The sequence below is a fragment of the Chamaea fasciata genome, unplaced genomic scaffold, assembly GCF_029207755.1.
Source record: "Chamaea fasciata isolate MVZ Bird 193981 ecotype frontalis unplaced genomic scaffold, bChaFas1.0.hap1 SCAF_13, whole genome shotgun sequence".
NCBI classification, from domain to species: domain Eukaryota; kingdom Metazoa; phylum Chordata; class Aves; order Passeriformes; family Sylviidae; genus Chamaea; species Chamaea fasciata.
The window spans coordinates 8467955-8494439 of record NW_027094098.1 but is presented as its reverse complement, the minus strand read 5'-3'; the positions used below and the strand labels follow the sequence as shown (position 1 = coordinate 8494439).

At 38.9% G+C, this 26485-nt stretch overlaps 1 protein-coding gene across 1 annotated transcript; it reads right to left on the bottom strand.

Annotated features, from left to right (window-relative positions):
- Window positions 1-399: 399 nt before the first annotated feature.
- On the bottom strand, window positions 400-26135 carry APPL1 (adaptor protein, phosphotyrosine interacting with PH domain and leucine zipper 1). The gene is made up of 22 exons (XM_066195048.1): window positions 26020-26135; window positions 21717-21815; window positions 21150-21209; window positions 20360-20431; window positions 19527-19614; window positions 17957-17998; window positions 17110-17168; window positions 16503-16649; window positions 15028-15110; window positions 14767-14925; window positions 13827-14015; window positions 13293-13335; window positions 12638-12694; window positions 12012-12103; window positions 11254-11436; window positions 8800-8849; window positions 8247-8421; window positions 8107-8143; window positions 6634-6780; window positions 6366-6416; window positions 5923-6012; window positions 400-5734 (listed from the first exon to the last, which is right to left on the bottom strand). The coding sequence occupies exons 1-22, from the start codon at window positions 26071-26073 to the stop codon at window positions 5585-5587; spliced, it is 2127 nt and encodes a 708-aa protein (XP_066051145.1). The 5' UTR covers window positions 26074-26135; the 3' UTR covers window positions 400-5584.
- Between the last annotated feature and the right edge of the window lie 350 nt (window positions 26136-26485).

Genomic DNA, 26485 nt, shown 5'->3' with positions numbered 1-26485 from the left:
AGTAATTCTTCTCTGCCCAATAAAACAATCCCCGTCCCATTCTTGGCAATGAAATGGGATTAAGCTTGAGAAACCTCTGCTTACCACAGCAGGTCATGTGCCATACCAGTATTTCAACAAGGTGGCACGGCGGAAAGCTGTGTTAATTCTGCAGCTCCTTCTCAGGTGCTGGTATGTCTCATCCACCATGAACCTGGACTATTCTCTCTAGAACTGAGTTTGCCTTACACAGTGCTGTCCAAAGCCATGTTTGCAATTTTTGGAGTTTCTCTCTATAGAGATGAAGCTTAAACTTGTGGAGCCCTGTCATTTTAGGAAGTGTTACAGAAGTCTTAGAAAAGACCTACAGCAGGCCTGTTCCTTCTAAAAATACTGCAAATGTCAGTTCCTATTTTAGAAAAAAAAAGTTCAACACATTTGGCATTAGTAGTATTTATTACTTCATAATCAAGTAAGCATAGATTCTTTTTTTCCTAGTTAAACATGCATCTTTATCACAGAAGTTACAGAATTCAAAAGTCTGCTTTACCCCAGAAAAATCTACAAACCTTATAAAATTCAAATTTAACCGTAACGTGGTTATGGCCCATGGTTTTTACATGGTGTTTATCCCATGATAAACTAACTCAGCCTGTGAAGATATGTCCAGTGTCCATGGTAGTGGTTGCGCTGGTAGAGCCTCTGCCCTCGGCTTGTTCCGCAGAGCCCTCGCTGCCCTGTCACTGCCCCACCACGGGCCCTGCCCAGCCAGCTGCCACAGCTCCTGCTCACCTTCAGCCTCTGATTGTTGCAAAAGTAAGTGAAGAGCATTCCCAAGTGTAACAACTTCCTCTGAGGTTATCTGGCTAATACTATAAAAATTAATAGAAGAGAACTGAGCTACACTTGACAATGGAAGGCTCTACCTGCATGTCAGAACTTTGTTTAATGGTATTTCCTGAAAGTCAGTATGATGAAGAATGCAGGAGGCTTTTGCATCAGTACAAGTCCCACCCAGAAAGTTACTATAGTTAAGCTTTTATTTAAAATATAAAATGCTGACTGGAGCCCTGGCACAATAGGTTACTATCCATATTTCCAAGATTAAGACACAACACTCAGAGTTGACATAAATATGCCATTGGTTGTTCTTAATACAGCTATTCAGGGATAATGTGCAAGTCAGTCTCAAACACTGCAAAAATCACTTACACTTCACCAGAACAGGACCAATCCAGAACACCATCATAAGAATTTGACCACTCCACTCTATTATAAAAATGACCAGAAAGATTGTACAAAATCCTCGGCTTGCAATATAAACTTCATTAGGAATACAAGTGCATTCACAAAGATACACTGACTTACTCTTGTCATGACAATTTAGATACCACTGTGGCAGGGAAAAAAAAAGTCAACTTAGTGCTTAATTAAAACAAAAAGCTTTGGGGACTAACTAACTTGCAATAATTTTTGTAATACAGAGCAAGCGAAAGAATATAAAGGATCACCTTTTGCTGTTACACTAGATAGTATCTCTACTAAATTCACTAAGCAGTGGTAATTTTCTTTCTGTAAGTGAACTATTTCCTAAATGATAAGAGACTATATTGTAGCATAGTTTTCACCATTGGTTTGTCCCGAATGCCGTGCAACTAATTAATCAGAATGTCCCTTAAGCATAGACAGAATTTACCTTAAACAGACAAATTTATTTCTTTATATCCATGTACATCAATTACAGCTTCATAAATAGCTTCAGCTGTTTCACAATTTTCACCTTTGGGTTTACATCCATATACAGAGGAAATCTGACAGCCCTCTAGAAGGGAAATGTTTCTTAACTCAGATATTACTTTTCTGTAAGACAGTAAATTGTCTTGATACAATTTCAAACTCAAACAGATTAAGGAAGTAAGACAATGGCATACAACTGACTTTTCACTACCTGATCATATCCAGTTAGATATGTTTAAGTAGTACATGACTTTGATCTTGTCCTCTGTTTCGGACTTGGCCAAATCTAGCAGTGGCCACAGAGGAGTGCTGGCTATCATCTGTAATGCAATAAAATGCATACCCATAAGCACACCTGATATATTTGTATATTCATGCCATTACATACATAAAGAATGTATGTAGCTTGAAACGGCTGACAGCAAGACTGGCTTGGTCTGCAGTGTGTAAATCTACACAGTGTAGCAAGCTTCATATCCTCTTACTTAAGGGATAAAAGTTTGGCAGTAATTATGAGGCTGCAATTGGCAACATAAAAAGTTAGTCCTGAACAACCCTGCCAATTCAATACCTACATGAAGTCACTTCAAAATGATGGACATGAAAGAATATTTTCAGGAGTGACTAATAGTAGATGCACATGAAGCAAACTACAGCTTCAGCTGAAAGCGCCTGAAAGATCAGTTTGTGAATAAAAGGCAATAGGAAATAATAAACAGGAGAGTTTATTTAATCTCCTGTAAATTAGGAAATGAAACCATCTAGTAGTTTAGTTACAATAATTAAATACTCTGGTGGTGAAGTCCTACCACAGCAATTCCCAGCAGATCATGAAGTGTTCCCACTAAAAGTTATATACTCTCAAGGAAAATACCAAGCATCATTCTGATTTTTTTTCAACAAAGCTGTTTTCTAATGAAGTAGTTCTAAACCTTATAGGAAAAAAGGTACCAAAGCTTTTCCTTTTGGGAAGAAGGGCATGGATAAAACCTCCGCAGCTGTTTTTGCCTTGAGATAGTTCTAATTACAACCTGTGTGATCCTCCCTAGGTGAAGCTCAGTAATTCTCACTCCCCTGCTAACTCTACTACTACTCTGTCTGACTTCCCCAGCTCTGCTGACATGCCCTTTGCTCTTCCAACTTTCATCTTTATCCCAGATGCTTTTATGCCTTCTTACTCATTTTACACCAGTGAAACTCCCCTAAATAAGCAAACAAACAACCCCTAAATTTCATTCACGGACATCAGTCTTTTAGTAGTTAAGATGAGAATCATTCAACGTAAGTGAAATATACGTCGCTCCTAACTCTGTTTTAGAAAGCTACATTTAATGGCATATATGGAAAGCCTAAAAAGCAAATGGAATAATTCCAGTATTTATTGCTAAATCCAAAAAATCCTATTTGACAGTAAATTCACTTGCCAACTTTATTAGCCTTTCTTCCTCATCTTTGCAGATTTATATCTATATGAGTAATGATAGTTTTTGAGAAAAATACAGTAATTCCATTTTCTGACACTTCTTCAATAAGGCCAATGCAAAACAGGCTGCACATTAGAAATGCTTTTTCATGAGACTGCTTGTCTATTATTTGTCCTCCCTCTGAAGCCTGCAGCTCCAGTGCTTAATCAGTCCATCTCTGATAAGCTGAGGACTGGATTCTAGACACTGGAGATCACTGATTTCATTTGGGCTGTTTCCAAACGGCTTCATCCTCAGTAAATACTTGAGAAAGATACAAGTACGACACAGTAACTTTGAGCTACCCTGTGATATTATTCGATAGAAAACAAATATCAGTAAAGAAAAACAAACACAAACAAACAAACATTAATTGGAATAATTTGCAGAGACAAACTGCCTTGCCACTCTCTGTAAGCCTTGATTTAAGCACAAAAAAGGGAAAAAATTTGATTTGGTGCCTCTTTGTACTTTTTTGTTGGCAAGAATAAAAATAATCTCTTAAAAATGGGAGCTTAGAATGGAAGCCTAGATGTGAAATAAAAATGCCACTGTCTTTTAAAAGAAGCCTCAGTTTGGTGTGGTCCATGTGGCACTGTGCCAGCCAAATCCAGCCACAGGGCAATACTATGGGACCTAACTGGGCAATAACAAGTATTTCTACAAGGGACTGGCTACTCTGGGGATGAAAAATGCACTGGAACAGGAGCTGGTAACTAACTCGGGAAGAGAACCTGGCAGCTCTCTGTCAGCCTCCCCCCGCTCCTTTTTCAAGGCAGAGCCTTTGGTGGCTGCTCAAGCCCCTGCCCAGGGCTGCCCTACTCCCCTGTCACAGGAGCTGAGGCCACCAACTCCTGCACACAAAGTCACATCTCCAGCGCCGAGGGCAGGAGGAGGCTGCCAGCTTAGGCCAATGCAGGGCACTCTCATGTGTTACAAGAGCCCTCTGTGCACCTACAGCCATCCAGCAGATACAACCTGAGATTCCTCACTTTATCAGCACTGAGCAACTCTAGCTAGGAAGGGCTGGGCCACCACCAGCTGCTGAGGAGATACTCTGAAAATTGCTTCCATTCCTGAACACCAGAAATGCCCTGCAATGATCTGTAAATCACTCATAACTGTTATATTATAACTTGGAATATAAGTATATTCTTTTCTCTCTACATAGCCTGTTATTTTCATGCCACTATTAGAAAGCTATCTTCTGTTCCTCTGGATTTTAATATTTATAGTAATTAGTGCAAAAATAAATATTTCTCTTCAAACGAGATTTCTTTTCTGGATCAAAAGGTGAATGCACATCTAATACTATACAAAATAAATATTACATAGGGTATGGAATATGGAGCGCAGATTACAAGCTGTAAACAGACACCACTCTGAAAAATGCTTTCCAGAACTGACTCTAGGATGTAGGATTAGTGTCATCTCTTACTTCAGAACTGGTAAATTCTGATTGCAAAATCACAAAAACACTAAAGAGCCTCAACTCATTTTCAGTAGATGGAGTATGCTAGCAGCAAGGCATTTACATATGCAGAAGATTTTTCATATGATGGAATTCAAGATGTTCCTGCAACTCTAAGCATGTTTAATAAAAATGAACTCAAAGGTTTACAGCTTTCTATTCCAAGTACTGGGGAAAAACCAAGAACATGGCACTTGTGCTACAAGGCTATATACATTACTCTTACAATTTGATGAGGAATGCTTTTCCCTTATACAGCAAAGTTCAACTGCATCTCATCAGCTCTTATCTGGGTCTGACAGTATCTTTTTCTCCTGTTGAAAGAATTTTTTTTGGCGTTGTATTCACCAAAAAATAACAATCAAGATAGTATCATCCCATGCAAAATGAAACAAGAAAGAACCTTCTGTTTAGAACTATTGCACATCTCACTGATGTTAATGGGGATCCTTCTTTCTAAATCTAAGAACAGGTATGTGCAACAAAGTGGGTAAAGCTTAGCACTGTCTTATTTGGACATCCACTTTTGTTTCCAGCAAGGTGTTCTCCATACTGCAGTGTAAAGAACAAATTTCAGTGTTACTGCTGAAGGTCAATGAGTTTTCAGTTTTGCTTCCAAAAGCAGTCAATTGCACAGAGGTAAGTGGGGAAACCCCCCACATTTTTTCCCATACTGCAGAGAAGCCTTGAGAAAACGTGTTTGCAATAAACATGGCAGCATCACTGTGCTTCATCTGGCATACAAGAGAAATTACACTGACAGGAAATGGAAATCACTTAACTGAGAAAGAAAAATCAAGGCATAATAGGGTCTATATATTGTGAAGTCTTTTCTATAACACGACAGACCCTCCACCTACATTGCACCTCTCGCAGAACTTGTGCCATTTCACCAGATATATTCATGATTCCAATTTTAATGAAGCGGGCAACCTTAGGCTTCAGATTCTCTCTTCTTCTTTCCATCTTCTCCTAAATCACTGTCTTCTGACTGGCTGCTGCTAACAACTACAAACTGTCCTTCTGTGCTGCTCTGGTTGGATCTGCTGGAAGCTGCTATCAACCGGCTCTGCTCCTCCAAGTCCTAAGTTGGGAAGGAGGGTTGGGAAATCAGAAAAAGAGTATTACCCTTAGAGTCATCTCCAATGGACACAGGATGCCATTATTACGATTTCTAAATGATCTATCAATACTGTTAGTGGACAGCTTTGTAGAAAACTGCAGAAGAAAGTAAGTAGAAAAATAATATTAAGAAATAATGACAAAAGGTACCTTCTCAATTTGCTTTTGTTTATTCAGTTCTTTTTGCTGTTTCTCTTTGACTCTGTCCATTTCTTTCTGCTTTTCTGAGGCTTTTCGGTCCTAAAGGGCAAAAATATAAATAAAGTCAGTAACAACAGCCTGACATGTTTGAGACACTACTGATTGATACGAGCTTGCTCAAGACTGTGACATCACTGTTATGATTATTCTGCTTTTAAAGGACTGGTGTGGTTGTTAAAAGTAGCAAAATGAATCCTATATTGAATATTGTTCTACAGTAGATATTGGTCAGTCTTTTCATTTGAATTAAAATTCTAGGGAAAAAAACCCTTAAAATACACAACAGTATTGCTGCATCTAGAAGCATCTTGCAGAATACCATCTATTACACATATTAAGTATACCTCCTTCCTTCCATTCCCAAGCATCCTTTGCCCCAAAAAGATTCTTACCAGTTCTGCATGAAAAGCTATCTGTTTGGCCAGTCCAACAGAGTCACAAATCTAAACACAAAACAGATAGGAAACAATTAAAAAATGCCTTTAAATTTAAGCCAGCATCCCAGATTAGATACAACAGCACATTAAAGCATTTGCAGGCACTTAAAATGACAGGTTTGACTTTTTCAGTACACAAAAAATGCCTGAGACAGCTGGAATGGATCTAGCATCTTGGAATCCATATTCACAACTGATACAAGTCACAACCATCCACCAATACCTTTTCCCCTTCATTATTTGATTCAAATATATAGCAGATGGAAGTCTGGCGGCTCTCCACTCTCCCTCCTGAGGTTCTAAGCACAAATCCAAACAGGCGCTTGTTCTCCTGGTGTGTGGCATACAGCACTACATTGGGCAAAGGAAACTGCCAAAAGGATCAGATACAGAGAGATTAAAACTGATTCCAAAGACTCACCACACAAGGTTTCAATACACTGCACGTTCATTAATGCACAACCACAGCACAAGAAGTTACCTGACCAAATGTAATTATGAAACACAAACAGATTAGACTAAGTTATGACAAAACAAGCAAATGTCAAAAAACACACTCCATGTAAGAAAAAGGGACCACATTTACAGTATGAGTCAGTCATCTTCCTAAAAGTGGATGCACTCCTGTTTTGTTTTAATAATTCATTATAGTTATATTTGTGACTAAGCTTTCAATATTTAGTTCCATGTAAAAGCACTACTTCTCAAAAACCTTTACTGCAATTAGCTCAGTTCTCCTAATTATATAAGCAAGAAAAAACCCACCCCAACCCATACAAATCACATACCCTCATTAGTTTGTTACAAGAAAACTGTTTTGCATTCTTATTCCTAAAAGAGGTTGGACTTAAAATTATCTTTCTATGATTCATCAAACAATAAACTTAAAAATGTTGAGAGTCCCTACCACAGCTGCTACAAACTGACAGGATGTGATGTTTGCATTTAGCACATGGGACACACCCTCAGTTGATGTACCTCACCTGTAAAAGGTGACAGCTTTGGAGCATTTTTGAACTTAATGTCAAACTTTTAATATCAAGATATTTTTATTTTTCCATGCTCAAGATTTCCTTTTATGAAAAGGAAAGCAATTCAGAACCTCCAAAAAAAGGAATGTTTTTAAAAACACACACACACACAAAAAGACAGACCATAAATTAGGCATAAAAAGGGAAAAAGGGTATAGTTTTGAAATATGAAGAATAAAGACTGCTATTACTAAAGAAAGAAGCTGGCATTATTTGATATCCTAAGAAGAATTCCACTTACTCTTTTCAAGTGCATTTTTGATAAAGAAGGAGAAAAACAAGAAATCAAACTAGAAACCATTCAACACCCTCAAGGCAATTATGCATTAAAAACAAAACCCCTAAACAAAACAGAGAAACCAAACCGAAAACAAACCCTCTTGGACTTCAGAACTAATGTGACTCCATCATTAATGTTGCCTCTTTACTATTTCACCCTCTCAGATCACAGGAGGAAGGCAGTATCAAAAGCCAATTTGACCTATTGAAATCACTCCCCTAAACCTGTTTTGCAAGTGCTTCTAAATGTCTGCATTGGTCTCCTAAGAGCACTGGAAATTTGGCTGGAAATCTCATGCTATCAGTGATTATCATCTAATGATAATATTCTTAAAGTCAAATAATTACATTGCTGGATATTTATCTTAAAATGGAAAGTTACTTACTTGTAGTCTTGTAACTTGTGTCTGTGGATCAATTAACCTAAAAATTTGTTTTTAAAGACAAACCAGAAAGCAGATTTTACCAAAGTGAAAGAAGATCATTCTGTAAATAAACATCAGTAGAAGTCAGGAAGCAAACTTACTTTAAACAGTCACAAGTGACTAACAAGTGTGATTCTGTCATCCTGAAAACGTTATGGATGGCACGAGCTGCGAGAATTTGACGCATTGTTTCATAAACAACATCTGGGCTTTCATCAGACTTCACTTCCATAGAGCCAAGAAATCTTACAATAAATAACTGATGAAGAATTGAATCTAAGAAAAAAGAAAAGGATTGAAAAAACCCCCCGCCATTTTGGGTTTCCCATTGAAAACCAAAGGTGGACTGCGGTCAGGAAAACTCCAACTCCTGCTAACTTGGAAAGAGACTGCTCCTACTTAGCAATTAGAGATGCAGTTACTACACAGCACATCACACATTTTTCATTTGGCCAATGAATACAAAAGATGCAATGAATCATTTTTACAGAAGATTTTCAGACAGTAGTTTGATTTAACTTGACTTATCAAATACCTCGTAATTAAGCATTTTAAAACTGGTGTTAAGTTAAAGAGAGAAGCTAGAGATGAAAACAGAACTATCATTGTCAAAATTTATTTTCATTTTGCATTGCAATGAAATTTTTGTTTTACCTTCTGTTTCAGGTTTTGAGCCTCCAGATTCACCAAATGGATTTGTGCGTCTATTAAAAGATGAAAACATTAAAGCAGGAGTCAGAATACAGGAACCATTCATGGACAGTGCAGTAGTCTCATGCTGTGTCAAATACCAACATGTAATGAGTTCACAAACTTGTAATCTGGAGGAATAATGTATCATGAATCATAAGGAGAAGCAATTTCATCAGGAGTGAGACATAACTTGCTGTATGTGAGGACACAGATTATGGGGAAAATAAGAGATATTACTGTCCTATTGCTGCCATAGAAAGCTTTGCTCACATTTTGGTTTTTTTACATTGGAATTAAGCCCAAACCAAAACCTTGGTAATGTCTGAAAAGGTGTAGTTTTAGGGGATGAAATTTCACAAAACAGCTTCAGGAAGCACAGCCAAAAACCAGGCCCTTTCAGTACTCCATAGGAGCACCCACTTCTCATCACTGTCAAGGTGTTGAATTACTTACTCAAGAGAAGCCCGTGGGCTTATTTCAAATGCAGCTTTCTCAAAACATCACTGGGGTTTTACTCCTAGAGGGTCAAGAGAAATGTGGCTATTTCTGGCTCTCAGAGACAGAATTACTACCAGTTACAGAGAAAAGTGAAAATACTCTAGGCTTCCAAGTCTGCATTTGTCAGAAACAGGAAAGGAATGAGCACAGGAAATGGGGACATTTTATTTAAAATTTGTAGAGGAAATTACTCGTTCTCTTTGGCTGAAAAGCTATTGGCAAGGGTTCAATATAGTTCAAATCAGGTTTTTTATGGGATTAATGAAAGTGTCACCTCGACAGTTAGTGTACTAGAAGCAAATTGCAGAACTATGAGAAAAAAAATTGTTCCGTTACACATACTCACTGCCAGTTTATCAATTATCAGACATGTTTTAACTAAGGAGATATCTGGTTTAAAGTAATAAAATTTTTCTAGATTGAAGCCAAGATGGCATTGCTACAATGTTTAGATAACGTGGACTCAATCAAGAGCCATCCCATTAAATGCTGACCTGTATAATTACAGTAAAAGCAAATTCTTTCAACTAGCATCCTCTATTGCTCAGACTTTTCTTGTCATTCAATATTAAACTGCAACAGTAAATGCAAAATCTCACAGGATCTCTCAAAAGGCAAAAATAAAATTTAAATATATGTCATCAGTATCAGAAACCAAGGGAAGTACTTCTTTTTTAATAACAAACCTACAGATGTTACCTATCTGTACAAACACTGCAGTTCTTCATTGAAGGTGAAAATACTGAGCTCAACTCTATAGTTTATGCTATGAAAAATATTATTTTCTAGGCTAGAATTATAACTGATGACATCACAAAATATTTTGAGTTGGAAGGGACCTGCAAGGATCATCGAGTCCAATTCTCTAGTGAATGGCTCATTCAGGGATTGAACCCACAGCCTTGGTGTTACTGGCACCCTGCTAAGACCAACTGAGTTAGACCAGGCTACCACAGGAATTCAGCTAAGTCTTACACTTCCCACTTCCTGCAATACAGTTCAAGTCTATTTTAAATCAGTGTATTCTGAAGGATCTAGTTGGCCACTTGCTTATCCTGCTATACCAAACAACACCACAAAAAGGAAACTGTTGAAAAATGGAAAAACTGGTTGTGTATATATAATTTCAACTCTTATACCTGTGAGATGCAATTCAAAATTCAAATATTTTCCTAGAGGCAGGGGGCTATAACACATTTTTGTGACAGGAGTCACATAAATTTGTTTTCATTTCTTTGGCAGTTTTTGTTGTGATTAAGAGCAGTTGGATCTGCAGATACATTTTCTTAATATCTGAATTCTATATATATAGCTCTAGAAATGCAGTGATCATTTACAGGTCTTTGGTTTTTAGTACATCTCCCACTCAAACACAATAACAAGTAGGAGAAAATGTTTTTATGTTTTGGGTGAACTCTTAGATGATTTTAACTTGTCTGTATGTGAAATTACTCTAGAAGCCTAGACCATTTTCACTCACCTTTCAGCTTAAGAGGAGTGTCATCGTATGCCATCATCACCTGGAGGCAGGGCTACCAAATTTCTCTTGAGTTTCCAAGAGGAAATAACCCAAGCTGCTGGGTGAGCAAGCAATAGGAAAGGAAAATACTTTGTGAAACCAAAACTTTAAAATAAATCAATAAATAAAAGCATAGGCTGTTAAAGCAAGAAAAGCTGCTGCAAAATAGAAAACTACACCTTGACTCTAGTGATGTAATTAAGCCTTTTTTACAATTCCATTTAACAGTTTAACAAATTGTTTTGCTTCACTGGCCACTGCAAAATTTGTGACATCAGTCAAGGAAAAGGCAATGTGTGTGCTGAAGCTGCATCTTATATGTGGTTTTCTTGTTTGTTTGTTTTTGAATCAGTAACATTAACTTTAGGGATTTTTTTCCTTCTCTCTGCTTTTCCTACCTGCCCGATTGCCCTGATGATTTTGCTTGGCCAGGCAGATCTTCACTGACTGGAGATATGATGTCAAATTGGATCGGAGTGTCAGGGGCAACAAGGGAATCCAAGGAAAGTGCTGAGAGAGCTGCTGAGTCAGATCCCAGTGACCCTGTGCTGCTGGTACGAGCTGCAGGAGGACGAGATTGCCTACAGCAAAACCAAAAAGGCAAAGTTAGGGTGTGTGAGTTCAGGGTGGTGGATAATAAATTAAACCATAGGGGACACCAATACAATATTCCAGAACTTAGACGTAAAGTAAAACAAAAACTAAAAACCTGAAGATGGGGGTATAGCAAACAAATCTCTGTACCCAGTCAAATTTAAGTTAAAGTTACTACTTCCATTAATAATTGCATCAGATTGTTTTAACATCAATACATAATCATGTATTAAGTATAACACAATCTGAGGTCTGCTTCCAGGAGCTGGACACATGAAGAAAAATCTCATCATGAAATCACATGACAAAACAGGTATGATGAAACCAACCAAAGTGTCCACCAGCTGGCACTGGGATTACTTGTAACAATGGATGCTCACCAGTGCTTCAGCAGTGAAAGGAAATTTTCAGCGATCAGGAAATTTTCCTCTGGCCTATCAAAGATTTAGTTCTGATCACAGAAAGCTTTGTAGGTTCGCTAGGCTTTTTTTTTCCCCTGGAACTTTATTCAGGATTCTCTTTTTATATGTGCACCTCAATGCCCTCTGGCTGCTTCACTTACACAGCTGGCCTCATGCTCTCGTGCCTCTGCTGAAAGGAAGGAGAAGGAGTGACAGCCTCCAGAGCTGACTGGTTCACACGGGCAGCAATTTCCTGCAGCACAGATGGGAAAAAATAACTGAAAACATTTTTCTTAAAATAATCTTTCAGATTTTATTTCTATGCAACTGGGAGAAACTGTAAATTCAACCCTTCATGAAAATCTTGCATTCTTACATTTTCACCAGCACATCTGCAGCATTTTCTTTTAACTTTTCTTCAAACACATATCCTGAAGTTAACTTTCTCAATTAAAAAGAACACATTGGCCTTACAATACTGCCAACGTTAATAAAAAGCAGCAATAGAGAAAAGTTCCAATGATAACTCTGGCAAAATAAGCAAATGTAGCCCGGAAAACACAAAAGAAAAATCTCATTTGGGGAAATGCATCCCTCAGCTGTGAACTAAAACCCATGAAGACACACTTCATATAGAGATACATGCTCTCTTATAAAACAGTTTTTATTAGGCCAATTCCCCTAATTTAGTAAGCAAAAAATTGTTATGTAAGTTTGTAGCAATATCAATTTACTCTATAAGTATAGATGTTTAAATACTACTGATAATAGATTTTAGTGAAGTTACCTCAGGGTTTTCACTTAGATATATCTGCTTAGATATGTTGTTTATGGTGCATATCCACTGAAAAGGAGGAAAAAAATAGAAAACAAATTAATTTGACATGCTTTCTAAACAAACTTGAATGAGTAACTGAGTTGCTAGTTTTAGCACTTTTTCTACTTTCTTTGCAAATTCAGGGAGCCAAATATTCTGCACGCCCAGCTTGTCATTAAATTCACTGCCACCTGCATACTGCACTTTGCACTTTTGGATTTTACTCACAAAAATTTTAGTCAAAACTTAACTACAGAAAGCTTAACTCACAACTCTAAGGAATAAAAAAAAAAAACTTAATCAGGATTCTCTTATCAACTCTTCATCAGTTCTTCTTTATTCTGTGCTGCAGATTACACTGTTTCCTCAAGAGATTATAAAATTTCAGTTTTGCTTTTCTATCTCTGCTCTGGAAAACCATTTGCTCCTGTTCCTGGCTTTTCAACTTTTATCTGAAGAAGGAAACTAACAGCAACACTAAGATAAACAAGGTGTTACTAACATAGATAATTTATTAATAAGTAGAAACAGAAAAAAATATGCAGTATCCAGCTATGGTTAGGAATGTATTCTTTCTGTGCAGCAGAAAATCACTGGGCTCCATGCACACCTCCTATAAGCTTACCTCTTCATAATCTTTTTTACTTTCTGCCTGTAAGATTGAAGACCTGAAAGAGGAGAATGAAAAACACAATTTTGTGTATTTAAAATGCCTAACAAGTACAGTTAGCCAGGAAATTACATTTTCATATTTACACACTGAACAAGTTATGAAAGGCTGAAGATTGTGTTTGTGCTGAGTGCAGTCAACACTATATAATTAGGGTGGGGAGGGACCTACGCTTTCCTTTCAACAGGAAACAGAAAAGCAATGCAAATCTAATGTAATGTAATACTTAAGTATTCACAAAATGCAGTAATATGTGATTGTCTACTGATTATCATAAACTTATTCTGAAATACTGCTCAGCTACATTATAGATTTTGTTGATTTTATAAACAAAAATCTAGACATTACACATTTAAAAGGATATCCCAGATTTTGCTTCTAAATATCCACCAAATTTATCAGGCTAACATCCTGATAAAAGGCACACCATCTTTCTTAATTAGTCAGTCCAGTATTTCTTACACAAAACAACAATGTAAGACCACTCACTTTTTGCCATCAAAAGACGTTATCTGAAAACAGTACCGTCTGTCCTCACAGTCCACAGCCATCACAGAGCAGTTGTCTATGTCCATGACAAGTCCTCCAGCCACATCACCTCTTGCCTGGCTCATCAGATTTCCACCTTGAGTGAAGTAAAACTGTCTCTCCCAGCTGGACGACACCAGCCCTGTCTTACTAAAAGATAAAAAGAAGTCCTCAGTTAGCCTCCCTTCTTGCTCAGACACTCTATAATATTAGTTGCTTCAACTGTATTCTAATACAGAAATTCATGCCCCACTCAGTGAGTATTTAACTGTTGTAAAAGTAATCATCTTTTTTTTTTATTCCTTGGAGCTTATTATATACATTACAGTAAAAAAATCGAAATGTTACAACTTATTTTTACTAGCTCTGAAAACCAGCTGTTAAGATTTCCTTAGAGGCACAGCTCCCTCCTGTGGACAACGAGCCACTGCTGCATGGAATCCAGAAGCTGCTTCCAAGGGTATTTTGGTTAACAGAGTGTTTTGCCTTGTTTAGATCAAAATTATGATGTTTTATTAGTAACTTGAATCCCAAAGCTTTAACAGACACTTCCAGAACAAGCCTGATAGATGGAATCTTACTACTTCCAAGTTAGGATGCAAAGAAATTACACTCTCAAAACTTTTTTTTAACTGTGAAAATTCAGGCAAAATTAGACTAAGATCAGGATAATGATACTTTGCACCTGAATGACATTATGTCAGTGTGACAATGAATTTAATAGTAATTAGGTAAACAAGTCCAAAGAAAGAAACAGAATAGCTTTTATGTGACTTTTTCAACTAAATTTATAAAATCAGCATAGCTAACATCTTAAAAAAAAAAAAAAAAATCAGCTTCTTTAGCTTTCCTTTCCCAAAATTAAATCCTCTGGAATTTTTAAATAACAAGTTACTCTTACTTTCTTGTATTGAGATAGCCAGCTTTCCGCGTTAGATTCCTATGAGCAGGAAATTTTATAGGATCGGGATCAGGCAAATACAGTGGATCACTGGCTACTTCCAAGTCCTCTATAGTTTGTTGCATGTTTTCTACTTCACAATCCATTTCCCTGCGAACACTAAGATTAAAATGTGTTATTAACAAAGATAATTTATTAATAAGTAGAAACAGAAAAAATGACCTTGATAATCAAGTTCAAAATTCAACAAAATCAACTTACTTCTGTACACTTGTGCCAATATTGGTCAAAAATTCTTCCAGTTGCTCAGTAAGATTTTCTGAACCCATTTTAAAAAAGCTTATCTTAAAAAAAAAAGGAGGAAAAGGGAGAATTTAGTCATTAATAAAACTATACTAACAATTAACAGATGAAGTCATGGGAGTTTAGTTTCTCAGGGAAATCTGTTTTCATCCATCATTCCCACCAAAGCCTCTTACTAAAAGCAGCAGAATGGGTGTGGCTGCAGGTGAAGGCTGCTGCTGGCCCTGCAGTGGGATCTGTGTCACAAGGATGCGAACAGAGCTGCCTGGAGGAAATACAGAAGCACACAGAACTGCCCTGGAAAAACTCCCAAGGTCTCTCTGTCATTTTTCAAGCCCACCATTCTGCTAACTGTTGTTAAGGGGGCGTTAACTGGGGCACATAGGAGAGAACAAACCTGTGAGGATTGGTCCGAGGCCATCCACAGGGAACTAACAATATGTATTTTAAGCACAGGGTAGTCCACAATGGGCCAGAAAATCTGCCACAGCTAAACTGAGGTTAGCCATGAGAAATCTCAGAACAGGAAGCCATGGGACATGGCTCGGCCCTTCCGTTTCTTAGATTCAGCAAAAAGCTTCACCTAAGCAACAGGCTGCACTACTTTACTGCACAAAACATGCAGAACTTGGCTCTTAAATACAAGCTGCAAAGTTTCAAAAGGAAGCAAGAGTTCTTGCCTTTGGAAAGCTTTCAGACAGTGTGCAGAAGGTAATTTCTACTCAGGTCACTGTAGCAGTGCCAGATGCTGGAAAACTTGACTTGCAAAAAAACCCAAAGCCCATGCTTAATGACATACTTCAAAAAATATGAATCAAGTCCATCCAAATAACTTTATCATGGTTATATTTTCTCTTGCATCCATCCTCAAATAAACCAATCATGAACTAATTAAGCAAAACCAAACCAGAATGTTTTTAGCATTCTGGCTCTTCCACAGCCTCAATTGAAAACAGTAGTTATGTGGCTTTTGATGACTATCTCATTTCAGAACAGCTGCCATAGAATGAATTTAACTGTCTACATGTTACTTGCTGAGAAGGTTCACTTTCCATGTGGACTTGCATGAAAGCTCTAATCAGCTCTTCCATTTAGTGGAATCAAATGCCCAGCAGTGAAATCCAACCATCTGGGTTTTGGGGGGAAGTTAACCATTGTATTTGTCACCCAGACTTTGCTGAAAGACACTCTGATGGCAGCGAGGGCATCTCATGAAGAGATTCCTGCAGTGAGTGAGCAAGGACCAGTGCTAACTAATGGCATGGTCAGGGCAGCAGCTCTAGCAGCTCAGAGCAGTTGGATGGGCGGGTCTTTTTCTCCATTTCCTTCCTTGGACTGCAGAAGAGGGCTTGCAATGGATTTTAGTACATCAATCTTCATGAAATACTTTAATATCTTCTTTCAGACCTACAGCTTTCAGAATCTGAAATTACCTGAGCTTGCATGTATCCTAGCAAGGGCTCTAGCAAAGAAATTTTCTTTTTGTACTGGAGAGTATTTAATGCACAGAAATAATGCATCATAGTCTGATGCTGTTTTTTCCTTGATGTGTATACATCTTCTGTAACTTCAGCCTTGATCTGAAGAGACACAGACAAGGGGAGGGAAAAAAAAAGAATGTTTGAGACTTGACATTGATCACGTGCCTTCTGGACAGCTTTACAGCCAGCATGGAAAAACCCAACGTCATGTTCTACCCTCTATCACCAGCTGCTGCATATTTTATTTGGCAATTCTGCTTCTCTAACTTAAACATGAGATATGTGAAAAACAAAACCAGCACTCTTTTCTACCTGGGAAGTGTGGTTATTTCTTCACAAAACCAAACTGAATATGATATCACAGTATTATTCCTAAAGCATTGTCAGTATTACAGGCCAGCCATGTGTTGGAGAAACCTGCTTTTTTGTCTAGACTGCTAAAGCATAAACTATCAAAACAGAATCTGCCATACACTGTGTTCCATCATAAATATATATAGATGAAAATTACTTCTTATCTTCTCTAAAAATCTTTATATTAAGATTTTGTTTTACAAACCTTTTCATTTTCCTTTCTTTTTGACAACCGACTGTATCTGGTAATGGCAGCATCATGGTCTAAGCAATCAAGAGAGAATTTATGATCATTTTCATAAATTAACGACTTATGAAACAGCAGAAAACCGTTTCTATCAAACTGTAACACAGACAGCTGAATGTGAAGTTCTGTCATATTAACACCTTGAGGAATTGCTCTTGTCTGTTTATAATCACTGCAACAAATACTTGGGCTGAAGAAAAATTTTTACCAGATGCAAATGTTGCCAAACTGTTACAAAGTTCCCTAAGCATCCACTATTTTTCAAAGAAGAACTGTCCATTAAGTAGAGAAACTTTACATTATGAAAACCTGTACCTAAATCTTTTTTACTTCTAAAGCAATGAAACAATTTTCACTGAGGGAAGTAAAATCTTATTTAAATAATACGTTCTCTACATGGATATATTAGAGGCAGTTAAAAAAATAACTTCTGAAAATAGGGGGGAGAACCATGAAATTCATTTTAGGAAGGTAAGTTTTTTTATTGATCTGGTTTTTTTCACTTTAGGAAGTGAGCTAGCACCTTACTCTTTTTGTAATTTTGGTGGCATAATCCTACATTATTTAATAATCATACATACACTTAAGGTGTAGTAAAAAACCCTTTCAATTTGCCTTAATGCTTCAGTACACAAAGCAGGGATTTACATGTGAACCAGGGAAAGCTGAGTGCCTAAGTATCACTCAGAAAACTGACACCTTAATTAGTTACTTTTAACTGGCTTAACTCCACTAGTTAAATACAAATAATAGTCTACAATAATACTGTTGTCTTGTAATATAAGATTAAGTACTTTACACTTACCATTGCTTGCAATTTGGAAAACTTCTTTTAGAGTTAATATCTCTAAAAAACAACGTATCACAATTTAAATAAGTTATTCATGTAACAGTTATGTATTACAGTTTCTCATGTAATGTTTCACTACTGAGCAGTTGAAGGTAACACTTTACCATACGGAGCTGCCAGCACAGGCATGGCCAGGCAAATCTGCTCCTACCTGGGGCCTGAGGATCAAACAAACAAACTATACTGTAAGGAGGAATTCTTTTCAAAAATCTTTGAAAGTCATCATCAATACAAGTATGTCACCTGTAGTTCCAGTCTGGGTTCTGGTTTAAGCTGGGGAAATGGAAGCACAGGAGATGGGAAATATCAAAGCCCAAACCACACTGGGACCCCTCCTAGCTGAGTTCCAGCTGGTTATTGTCTCACTGTGTCAAGAACTGGAGCCAGCACAATACCTTACACCTGTTCTGATCTTGGTTGTGGTTTGCGCTATATTTCAATACAAACCAGCAGAGAGCTGTGGCCAGCCTTATCATAAAGCAACTACAAAAAAACTGTTCAGGAAGTGCCTGTGAAGTCCATAAAGAAGTGCAGGGTCATTACAAACTACACCAGCTGGTGGCTAGATCTTCCAGTGGGAAAATTTAATTTGCGATTATTGCCTCAAGGATGCCTCTTCAGTGAGTACTAACAGGAAATTTTTCAGGTCCTGAGAAGTAATATCAGCCTTAGGATAGTCATGATCCCTTGTCCAAAAAAATAAAACAAACCATAATCTTTTCAATCCATCATTTCCCTGTGAACTACTGCCAAAGAAGTATGTTCCAAGATTCATGAAGAGCTGGAAGTCTTATGAAAGACTTGTAATTTTTATTTCCATTTAGACTTCAGATACTCATACCTTAGGTATACCCACTATAGAATGTCCACAATAGGGCTATTTGAGTTACTTGGGGTTTAACTCATAATTTCTACTTGGAAGAAGAATTTGCCACTGCTGCCTGTTCAGTCCAGTCAGTATCTTGAGTAAAATCTATCATCATCACACACATTAGATGTTATTTTAAACCAGGCACAAGATAAAATTATTACGAAAATGAGAAGCTGGAAGCACCTTATGTCTGCACGTAAGAAGTCTCACCTGTACTCCCAGCAGGGTTGAACAACCACATTACTACATCTCAATATAGTAAGTACTACAACTTTGGCACTTTGCCCTTAGAGCTTAGCCCAGCAATTATATTGGTCACGATCTGATATACAAATCCATCCTGAAAATGCAAATTATCTGAAAACTCTTCTTTCCTAACGTTTTTGAGTAGCTGCGAATTGTTCATCGTGAATAGAAGTGCTTCCCTAATATAAGTAATACTTTTATTGAAACAATAATAATGTTAAGTTCAACTGTAATACTCTCATGAATAGAAATAACTTACTTCTCTTTTTAAATGGGAGACGCATACTTTTGAGAGCTGAAAAGTAAGGGGTGTATTCTATTTAGTGAAACAAGAGCTCTGAAGATTAAATGCTATGTTTTTGTTGTTGCTGTTGTTGATAAAAAACAGTATTTGGTCAAGTCCTCTACCTTTTAGATCCCTTTCTTTAAACTGGGTAATAGGAAACATCATTGCATCTGCAAGCTGAGTTGAAAGTACGGCATGGCAAGAGCTGAGCTGAAAAAGACAAAAGAAGAAAATCTAAGGAAAGCAGTGCTGAGACCAAATCAAATCACAATAGGTGGGCATCAAAGAGATCATGTACAACTCAAATACATTTTTGCAGCTACTTTTTTCTAGGTTCCAGATCTCATCATCATCTTTTTACCAGAAAGCTTTAGAGTTGTTTTTGTCTGAACTTTTCCAAGTTACTGGATCATGCCCAAAAATGGCCTCATTCATCCTGACTAGTCAGTTTATTTTTCTGATTTCCCTCCAGCTATGTCACAGCCCATCTTTCACAGCTCACAGAAGTAGAACAAAATACAATCCTCCTCCTGAAATGTTGATTAAGTGAGGAGAGGGATCACAGCAAAAATCCTGATTCAGCTCTTAGCTCAGTTGTGTGTCCTATGAGTCAGTGTCTAAGAGAGACAGCAGGAGGGTCCTCTGTCAGTCAGGTACCTGAAATCAGGCAATACAGACACCTTCATGTACACAGTTGCCAACTGCCACTGTCTAATGGTTTTGGCCTATCTCTAGTAGTTAAATTACATTTTTCCTCAGCAATGTATCCTCATTTTGCCAAATTCATTCTTTATCTTAAGGTTACATAGCTTTAAATACATGCTACAATATACAATTAATTGTTACCTTGTTGACAAATGAATGCCATTTCTGTACCTCCTGCCTTAAAAAAGGAGTAATTCGGCAGTTGAAGTCTGTACCTGACAGGATTAGCAAAGCACATACAAGCACTTACCTCATCAATCACTTTTGCAAATTGCTGCAGAGTGGAAGTCATGACTTCATCATCTCCCCCGAGCGGAAAACGCTGAAAAGACAAAAAGAGTTTTTTGTTGTTTGCAGTGTTTTCTACCATTCACAAAACTGGATTCATCATCTCTATGAATATATCAGGTATTCCATTATTTTAAAATATTACACAGTTAAGACACACTGAAGCAGTTCACCTCATTAGGTGAAAAGGAGGACAGGTAGCAGCAGCCTCTTAAAAGAAGCCAATTTTTGTTTTTAACATTTTTAACCTCAGAAAGGGAAACCCAGCAGCAAAGCTACAAACAGAGAACCCTTCATAGTACAGGTTACAAGGGAATAAAGTTATGGATTCCAGAATCTGTGCTTTCAGAGATGGAATTATGCTCACACAGTAAATTATGGTTGAAATTTGGAGATTGCAATGCAAGCTCTTCTCTTTGTGACTATTGATATTTAAGCACTTAAGGGTAAACAGGTTTATAAAGTAAAACCAAAACAGAACTAACCTAAGCAATTCTCAAAAAAATAAATCAAAAAGTAAAATATTTCAGAAGTTATTAATATTCTTCATGGTAAGTGGAACTTCATTCTGGTTTAGTTGGGAGAACTAAAATAAAATCAGTAGATTCTTTTGGCAATGGTTTGAACCACCAACCACAGCAGTTCATTTTATCTGGACCAAACCTAAATACATTTTACACTGGGCTCTGGGAGATAAAAGACTGCAAAAACACAGTCCTGACCACACACAGACAACATGATTTATGCAGTACCTGTTTCTCATATTCCTTCAGAAGCTTTGAAGTCAGATGAGTTGCTGCACTTAATTCATTCTGATTAAAAAAAGGGAAACATGAAAATCAATACAAAAAGTCAAACATTTAAAGTACATATAAATTAAAAATACAGCCATAAACTCAAATTTTTAGAAAAACATACAAAATAGATTCTGTTTCTGGGACAAAAGTGGAATTATTTCTTGGTGAGTAAAATATAAATTTATTGTGGGTAATAACCTCCCACTTGATACATACTATTGTACACACCTAGATAATTTTAGTGTGTGCAGCATTTTAGAAACACTTGGGAAACACATTAGAGCTACTTGGAGAACAGAAAACATCATGTCACATGTCATAACAAATTCTATTGCAAAAAGAATCACAAGAATTTAGTCTTCTCCCTAACATACAGAAAAACAAACATTCTTACTTTATTTCACTTCTACATTTAAAGCATATGGAAGTTAAAGAAAAGCACATTGCTCATGATAATGTCAAAAAAGCAAGAAATGGGGTTCCAAAGCCTTACAATGCATTCAAAAATTTCATAAACACTACCTGAGCATCATATATTCTGTGCATGGCTTGAAACAATTGATTGATGTAATTGGATATGGCAGCAGCATCTTCTTCAAACACTCCCAGCAAAGAGCGGGTCTGTAACAATCAAACAGCCAAAACACAAATATGACAAGTTAGAAGAGTTTAAATATAATGGAATTTCAGACTTAAATAGCATTATTTCAGGTTTCATTATTGAAAATTTTATAAACCCTCCAATACTGCTTAAAGGTATGATACTTGTTGCATGCCAAAGAATCTTACAGACATTCAACCTCAGCCTTCTTCCTACTGTCAGCCTCTCTCCGGGTTAATACATTTTCAGCAAGGAAAGGGCCAAGGGAAATGGACAACTGTTAAATGGTGAAACTGTGGGCAAGCACTGGGCTCACTATGGTACATCCCTAAGGAGAAGGGTAAAGATTACTGGTATTAAACAGCTTGCCAGGTATACATATTTCCTCTGCAGTGAGATCCAAATAAAGCCTGTGACTGTCCCATACTGTCCAACCTGAACACAGACAGTTGCTGGTTGTACTTAGACCTATAATTTACCTGTGGAATAACCATCAATTCTGTGATCAAAAGGTTAGGAGCTACACCAAACCAAAACAAACAATACAACCTGCATTTGATTGTCCTCAACATACATGTTTCTCACCACTGAAAGGGACTGAAAAGATCTGTCCTTCTGTCCTTACCCCAGCCTGACAGTCTGTCTGTTCCTTAGCTGATGTCACCCACAAGCCTGATGACTCCTGTGTCCAGCTGCACTGCCTGCACCACTGATGGTGCTTAACAGCATCCACCTCAAAAACCAACCTCTGTCATCACTGGCCAGCTACTAAACTGTAACACCGATCTCCACCTGTAAGCCCAACTATGCAGCCAGTTTTTCCACTCAGGCCACAGTCCATACCTCTCCCTTTTGGCCAGAAGAATGCTGCTAGACCATGTCAGAGTCCTGGTATAACTCGGTGACTGACATCCCCTGCTCTCCCTTCTGCTCAAATGACTGACTCGATGAAAAGGCAATCAGGTTGCTCAGGTGTAATTTGCCTGTAAGCTTAAATGAGATGCTGACTCCATGTTCTTGCAACCTTTTCGCACTTGGAAGCAAGGTCATTCCTCACCATGAGGATTCTGAATGGCTTCCTTCCACCAAGACAAAACTCCCAAAGAGGGCGAAGCAGAGGATGTACCAGTAACTCTGCATTACACTGGCTTTTCTTAAAACATTGCTTGGGATGCTTGACTATAGAAGGAGGAGCCGCACTTGGAAGAGCCACGGAGGAAATACTTTAGCCATGTTTTAGCAAAAGAACCATGCTTTGTTTCTATGTTTACACTAAAACTAATGTCCAGACAGAAAATTGAAAGAATCATAAGCACATAATTGTTTTTTCCCCAAACTATGATTGTTAAACACTTGAAATTGGAAATTCTATTTTTCAGTCTTCCCTAGGCTGTCTTGAAATTACTGAAGTCTCTAGTCCATCTCCCCTTGAAGCATGAAGGCCTTTTTCAACTATTTCTGATTTTTTGCTTTTAATGATAATGAAAGAATACATTTTAAACGTATATAAATTACATCATTTAGCAATTCTTTTGACATAAATTTCTTTTATCCAAGTTGCATTAGGTGTATCACAACTACTGCCATGCTATATAATGTCTAAAAGATATTTAAATATTAAAAAGTATAATCAAACAGCATAATCAACACCATAAATAGCTTTAATGCTGGTTCTAGTTTATAAAACAAGCGGAAGGAGGTGGAGGAGAATTCAGATCTTTGCCAGGTGTGGCAACATGTGTCATCCTAACAGCCTCGACTCTCCCATTGAAGTAGACATACAGTAAAGAATGCAAAAGAAAAAATTACATGGTACTATAACCAATGAATTATATACTCATAACCTTTACACCTGAACATAAATAAACCTGAGCTTGTAATTTTAAAGGAGTATTATGTAAGGTTTCTGTAGTATATTTACTCATTAAAACTGAACACTGAAAAAATATTTCTGTTTTATTTTTAAAATGTCAGTTATTGATGTTCAGCCACCAAACTAACACCATATGATGGAAAGAAATTACCCTGAAACTGTAAACAGGTTGTGGCAGACTTCTGCTTAGCAGAAAATTAGAGGAATTGTTTAGTTATATTTCTAGTAAAATTCTGCATCACTGTGCATGTTCTTTAGGATTCTCTCAACCCATGTTTGTGAGCAGGCAAACAGGAGAGGAGCAGGGAGAAGCTGCACAAAGAAACCCCCTTGTCAGAAGTCAGTGTTAAGCCTTCTGTGCCACCAGATGAAGGGCACTGCAAGTGACAGGAGACAGAGCCTGTGCTACCAGAGTCTCTGGCTTTATGTTGTGCAATGCTTTGGGAATGCAAATCAGGGTGAGCAGAAACTCTCCCTAAATACACACTGAGTAATATATCCTAATTAATGCAGAAATTGCCCTGTTTTGCATAGGAAAAGACTATGTATTTGGTTTAGGCCAGACAAGCACAGTGGTTAGATTTTCATCCTGTGACAACAGGAAATGAATGGGTTTGGACATTTTTGAAAAGCCTTTTTTTCCCTCAGACACAGAGTAAGTTTGATATGACGTTTATATATCTACAGTCATGTCTGAAACATGAACTTCAGGCCACAGTGCAGCACCAAACAACGACCTAGGCTGAGGAGATTTTCAATATTCAGCATGAATGGAAGTCATAGCAACTCCTCCAGAGAGAAGGTCCTGCTTTCTTCAAGCAACATTTGATGCCATTTCCACTGCACTGATTTCACAGTAATAGAAATTAACTAATGTAACAAATGGACTATCCTAACAGAAAACCACTAGGTCCTTACTAGAGGACCTGGCTCCCAAAATTCACCTGAAATATTAAACTGACTGAAAGATGTAAATTTTCTACCAAAAACAGAAGACAATATTGGCAAATCCTATTACTTAAGCATCTCAAATACATTGGGCTGAATCAGGCTTTGCTTGTCTGTATGACAAATAACCTCACATGGAAGAGTCTAGAACTACAATTACATTCCAATAAGTAACATTTTTTCATGTGCTTCCCAAATGTCCTCAGATGATCCTAAGCTGATGTTTTCACATTTGACATTTCCAATAAAGATGAATAGTTCTGACTCCCTTACACTAAGAACAGAATTTGAAGAGGTATTTTTTTAAAATCAGTATTATAATAAAGACTTTCAATTTTTTTTCCTCTTCATGAGATGACAGCAGGTTTGTCCCCTGGACCAGAACCCACATTAGAGGCCAGATCTCATCTCACATGCAGCATTTGAGTCTGTCTGGGGCACTGTCCTTAGGAAAGCAATGATTCCTTTTCTGCATGGGCTTCTCTTGCCTTTTTAAAGTCGTCCTTCCACTTGATATAGAATTGTTAAAATTACTGTCATTTTAGGGGCTAAATTTCCCTTTTTAACAAGTGAAAGTTTCTCTTCCTATGACCAAGGAATTAGAACTACCAATGCACATGTTATTGCAATATAGGACATCCCGCTCACTACGCAAACCATGCATCAGAAAAAGGATCTTAACTCAAAAGGCTGCCATAAAAGAAAATACATTGCAAACATTTTTCTCACATCTAAGAAGCACAGTACAAGGACTTGCTGATGCTGCTGCCAGCCAGAGAAACCAGAGCAATTGAATAAAGCGTTTCCTACTTCAGAAAGACACTCCAGCACAGTGCAAGGCACGGCTGACACAGCTCAGGCGGCAGCAATGCAAGGGAAGAACCGGAGCAAGGGGCGGCCTCCGAGCACCATGTGCTTCCCACCCGCTCTCCGCGCTACCCCAGCACCTGCTTTTCCTGCGGCCCTATTAAACCTTAATGCACCGCAGTAAAAAACAAACAGGAAAAATCATTTTGAGAACGCAACGCGGGTTTCGTGGTCACAAGGCGTCCGGAACCGAGCCCGGGTGCGCAGGCCGGGGGGATCAGGGAGCGGTGCCGGCGCTGCCCTGACGGAGGGGCCGCGGCCCCGGGCCCGGAGCGCTCCCGGCAGCGGCCGAGGGGCCAGCGGGCCACGGAACCCCGGGAGAGCGTTCGAGGGCACGGCCGGGGCGGAAAGCCCGATCCGAGACTGTGGGAGCCCCGCGGGGCCATGCAGGCAGCGTCCCCGCCGCGCTGCCGGGGCATTCCCCTCCCTCACGGCCGCCGCCGCGGCTCTCCCGAGGCCGGGAGCGACAGGGAAGCAGCGCTGGGCCCGGCGAGCAGGGGCTGGGCCCGATGCGGCCTCGGCCGGGCCTGTCTCACCTGCGGGCTGTCCTCCAGCGTCTCCTCGATGGGCAGTTTGTCGATGCCGGGCATGGCGGCGGCCGCGCTGAGCCCCCGCGGTCCGCTCCCCCCGCGCCGGCCCGGCCGGACCCGCCCCGCCGCGACCCCCGCCCGCCGCGCGCCGGACGTCCCGCCCCCCGCGCGCGCGGCTTGCCCATTGGCCCGCCCGCCCCCTGCCCGGCCGCCCATTGGCCCGTCCGACCCCTGCCCGGCCGCCCATTGGCTGGTGGGCCCGCCCGTTGGCGCGCAGGCTCGGGGCTGAGGGCGGGCTCGCAGGCTCCGGCGGCGTCCCGGGCCCGGCTCCGTGTGGGGACCGGAGCGGAGGCAGCCCGGGCCATGTCCGCGCTGAGGTGACTGCCCGGCAGTGCGGGTCATGGGTGTCAAGCAAAGTATCCTCCCGGCCCTGTCTGCCTGTGCTCCGGGGGTTGCTGTCGTCTCTTCAGAA

What these genes read in the sequence shown, in the direction of transcription:
- APPL1 (XM_066195048.1), bottom strand. Translation starts at nt 26,073, where the DNA reads ATGCCCGGCATCGACAAACTGCCCATCGAGGAGACGCTGGAGGACAGC. An exon ending in CTCAAAACCTGAAACAGAAG is followed by an intron (nt 8,422 to 8,799) that starts GTAAAACAAAAA and finishes CTTTTTTCTTAG; the next exon opens with ATTCAATTCTTCATCAGTTA. An exon ending in TAGCTTTTCATGCAGAACTG is followed by an intron (nt 6,013 to 6,365) that starts GTAAGAATCTTT and finishes TTTGCCCTTTAG; the next exon opens with GACCGAAAAGCCTCAGAAAA.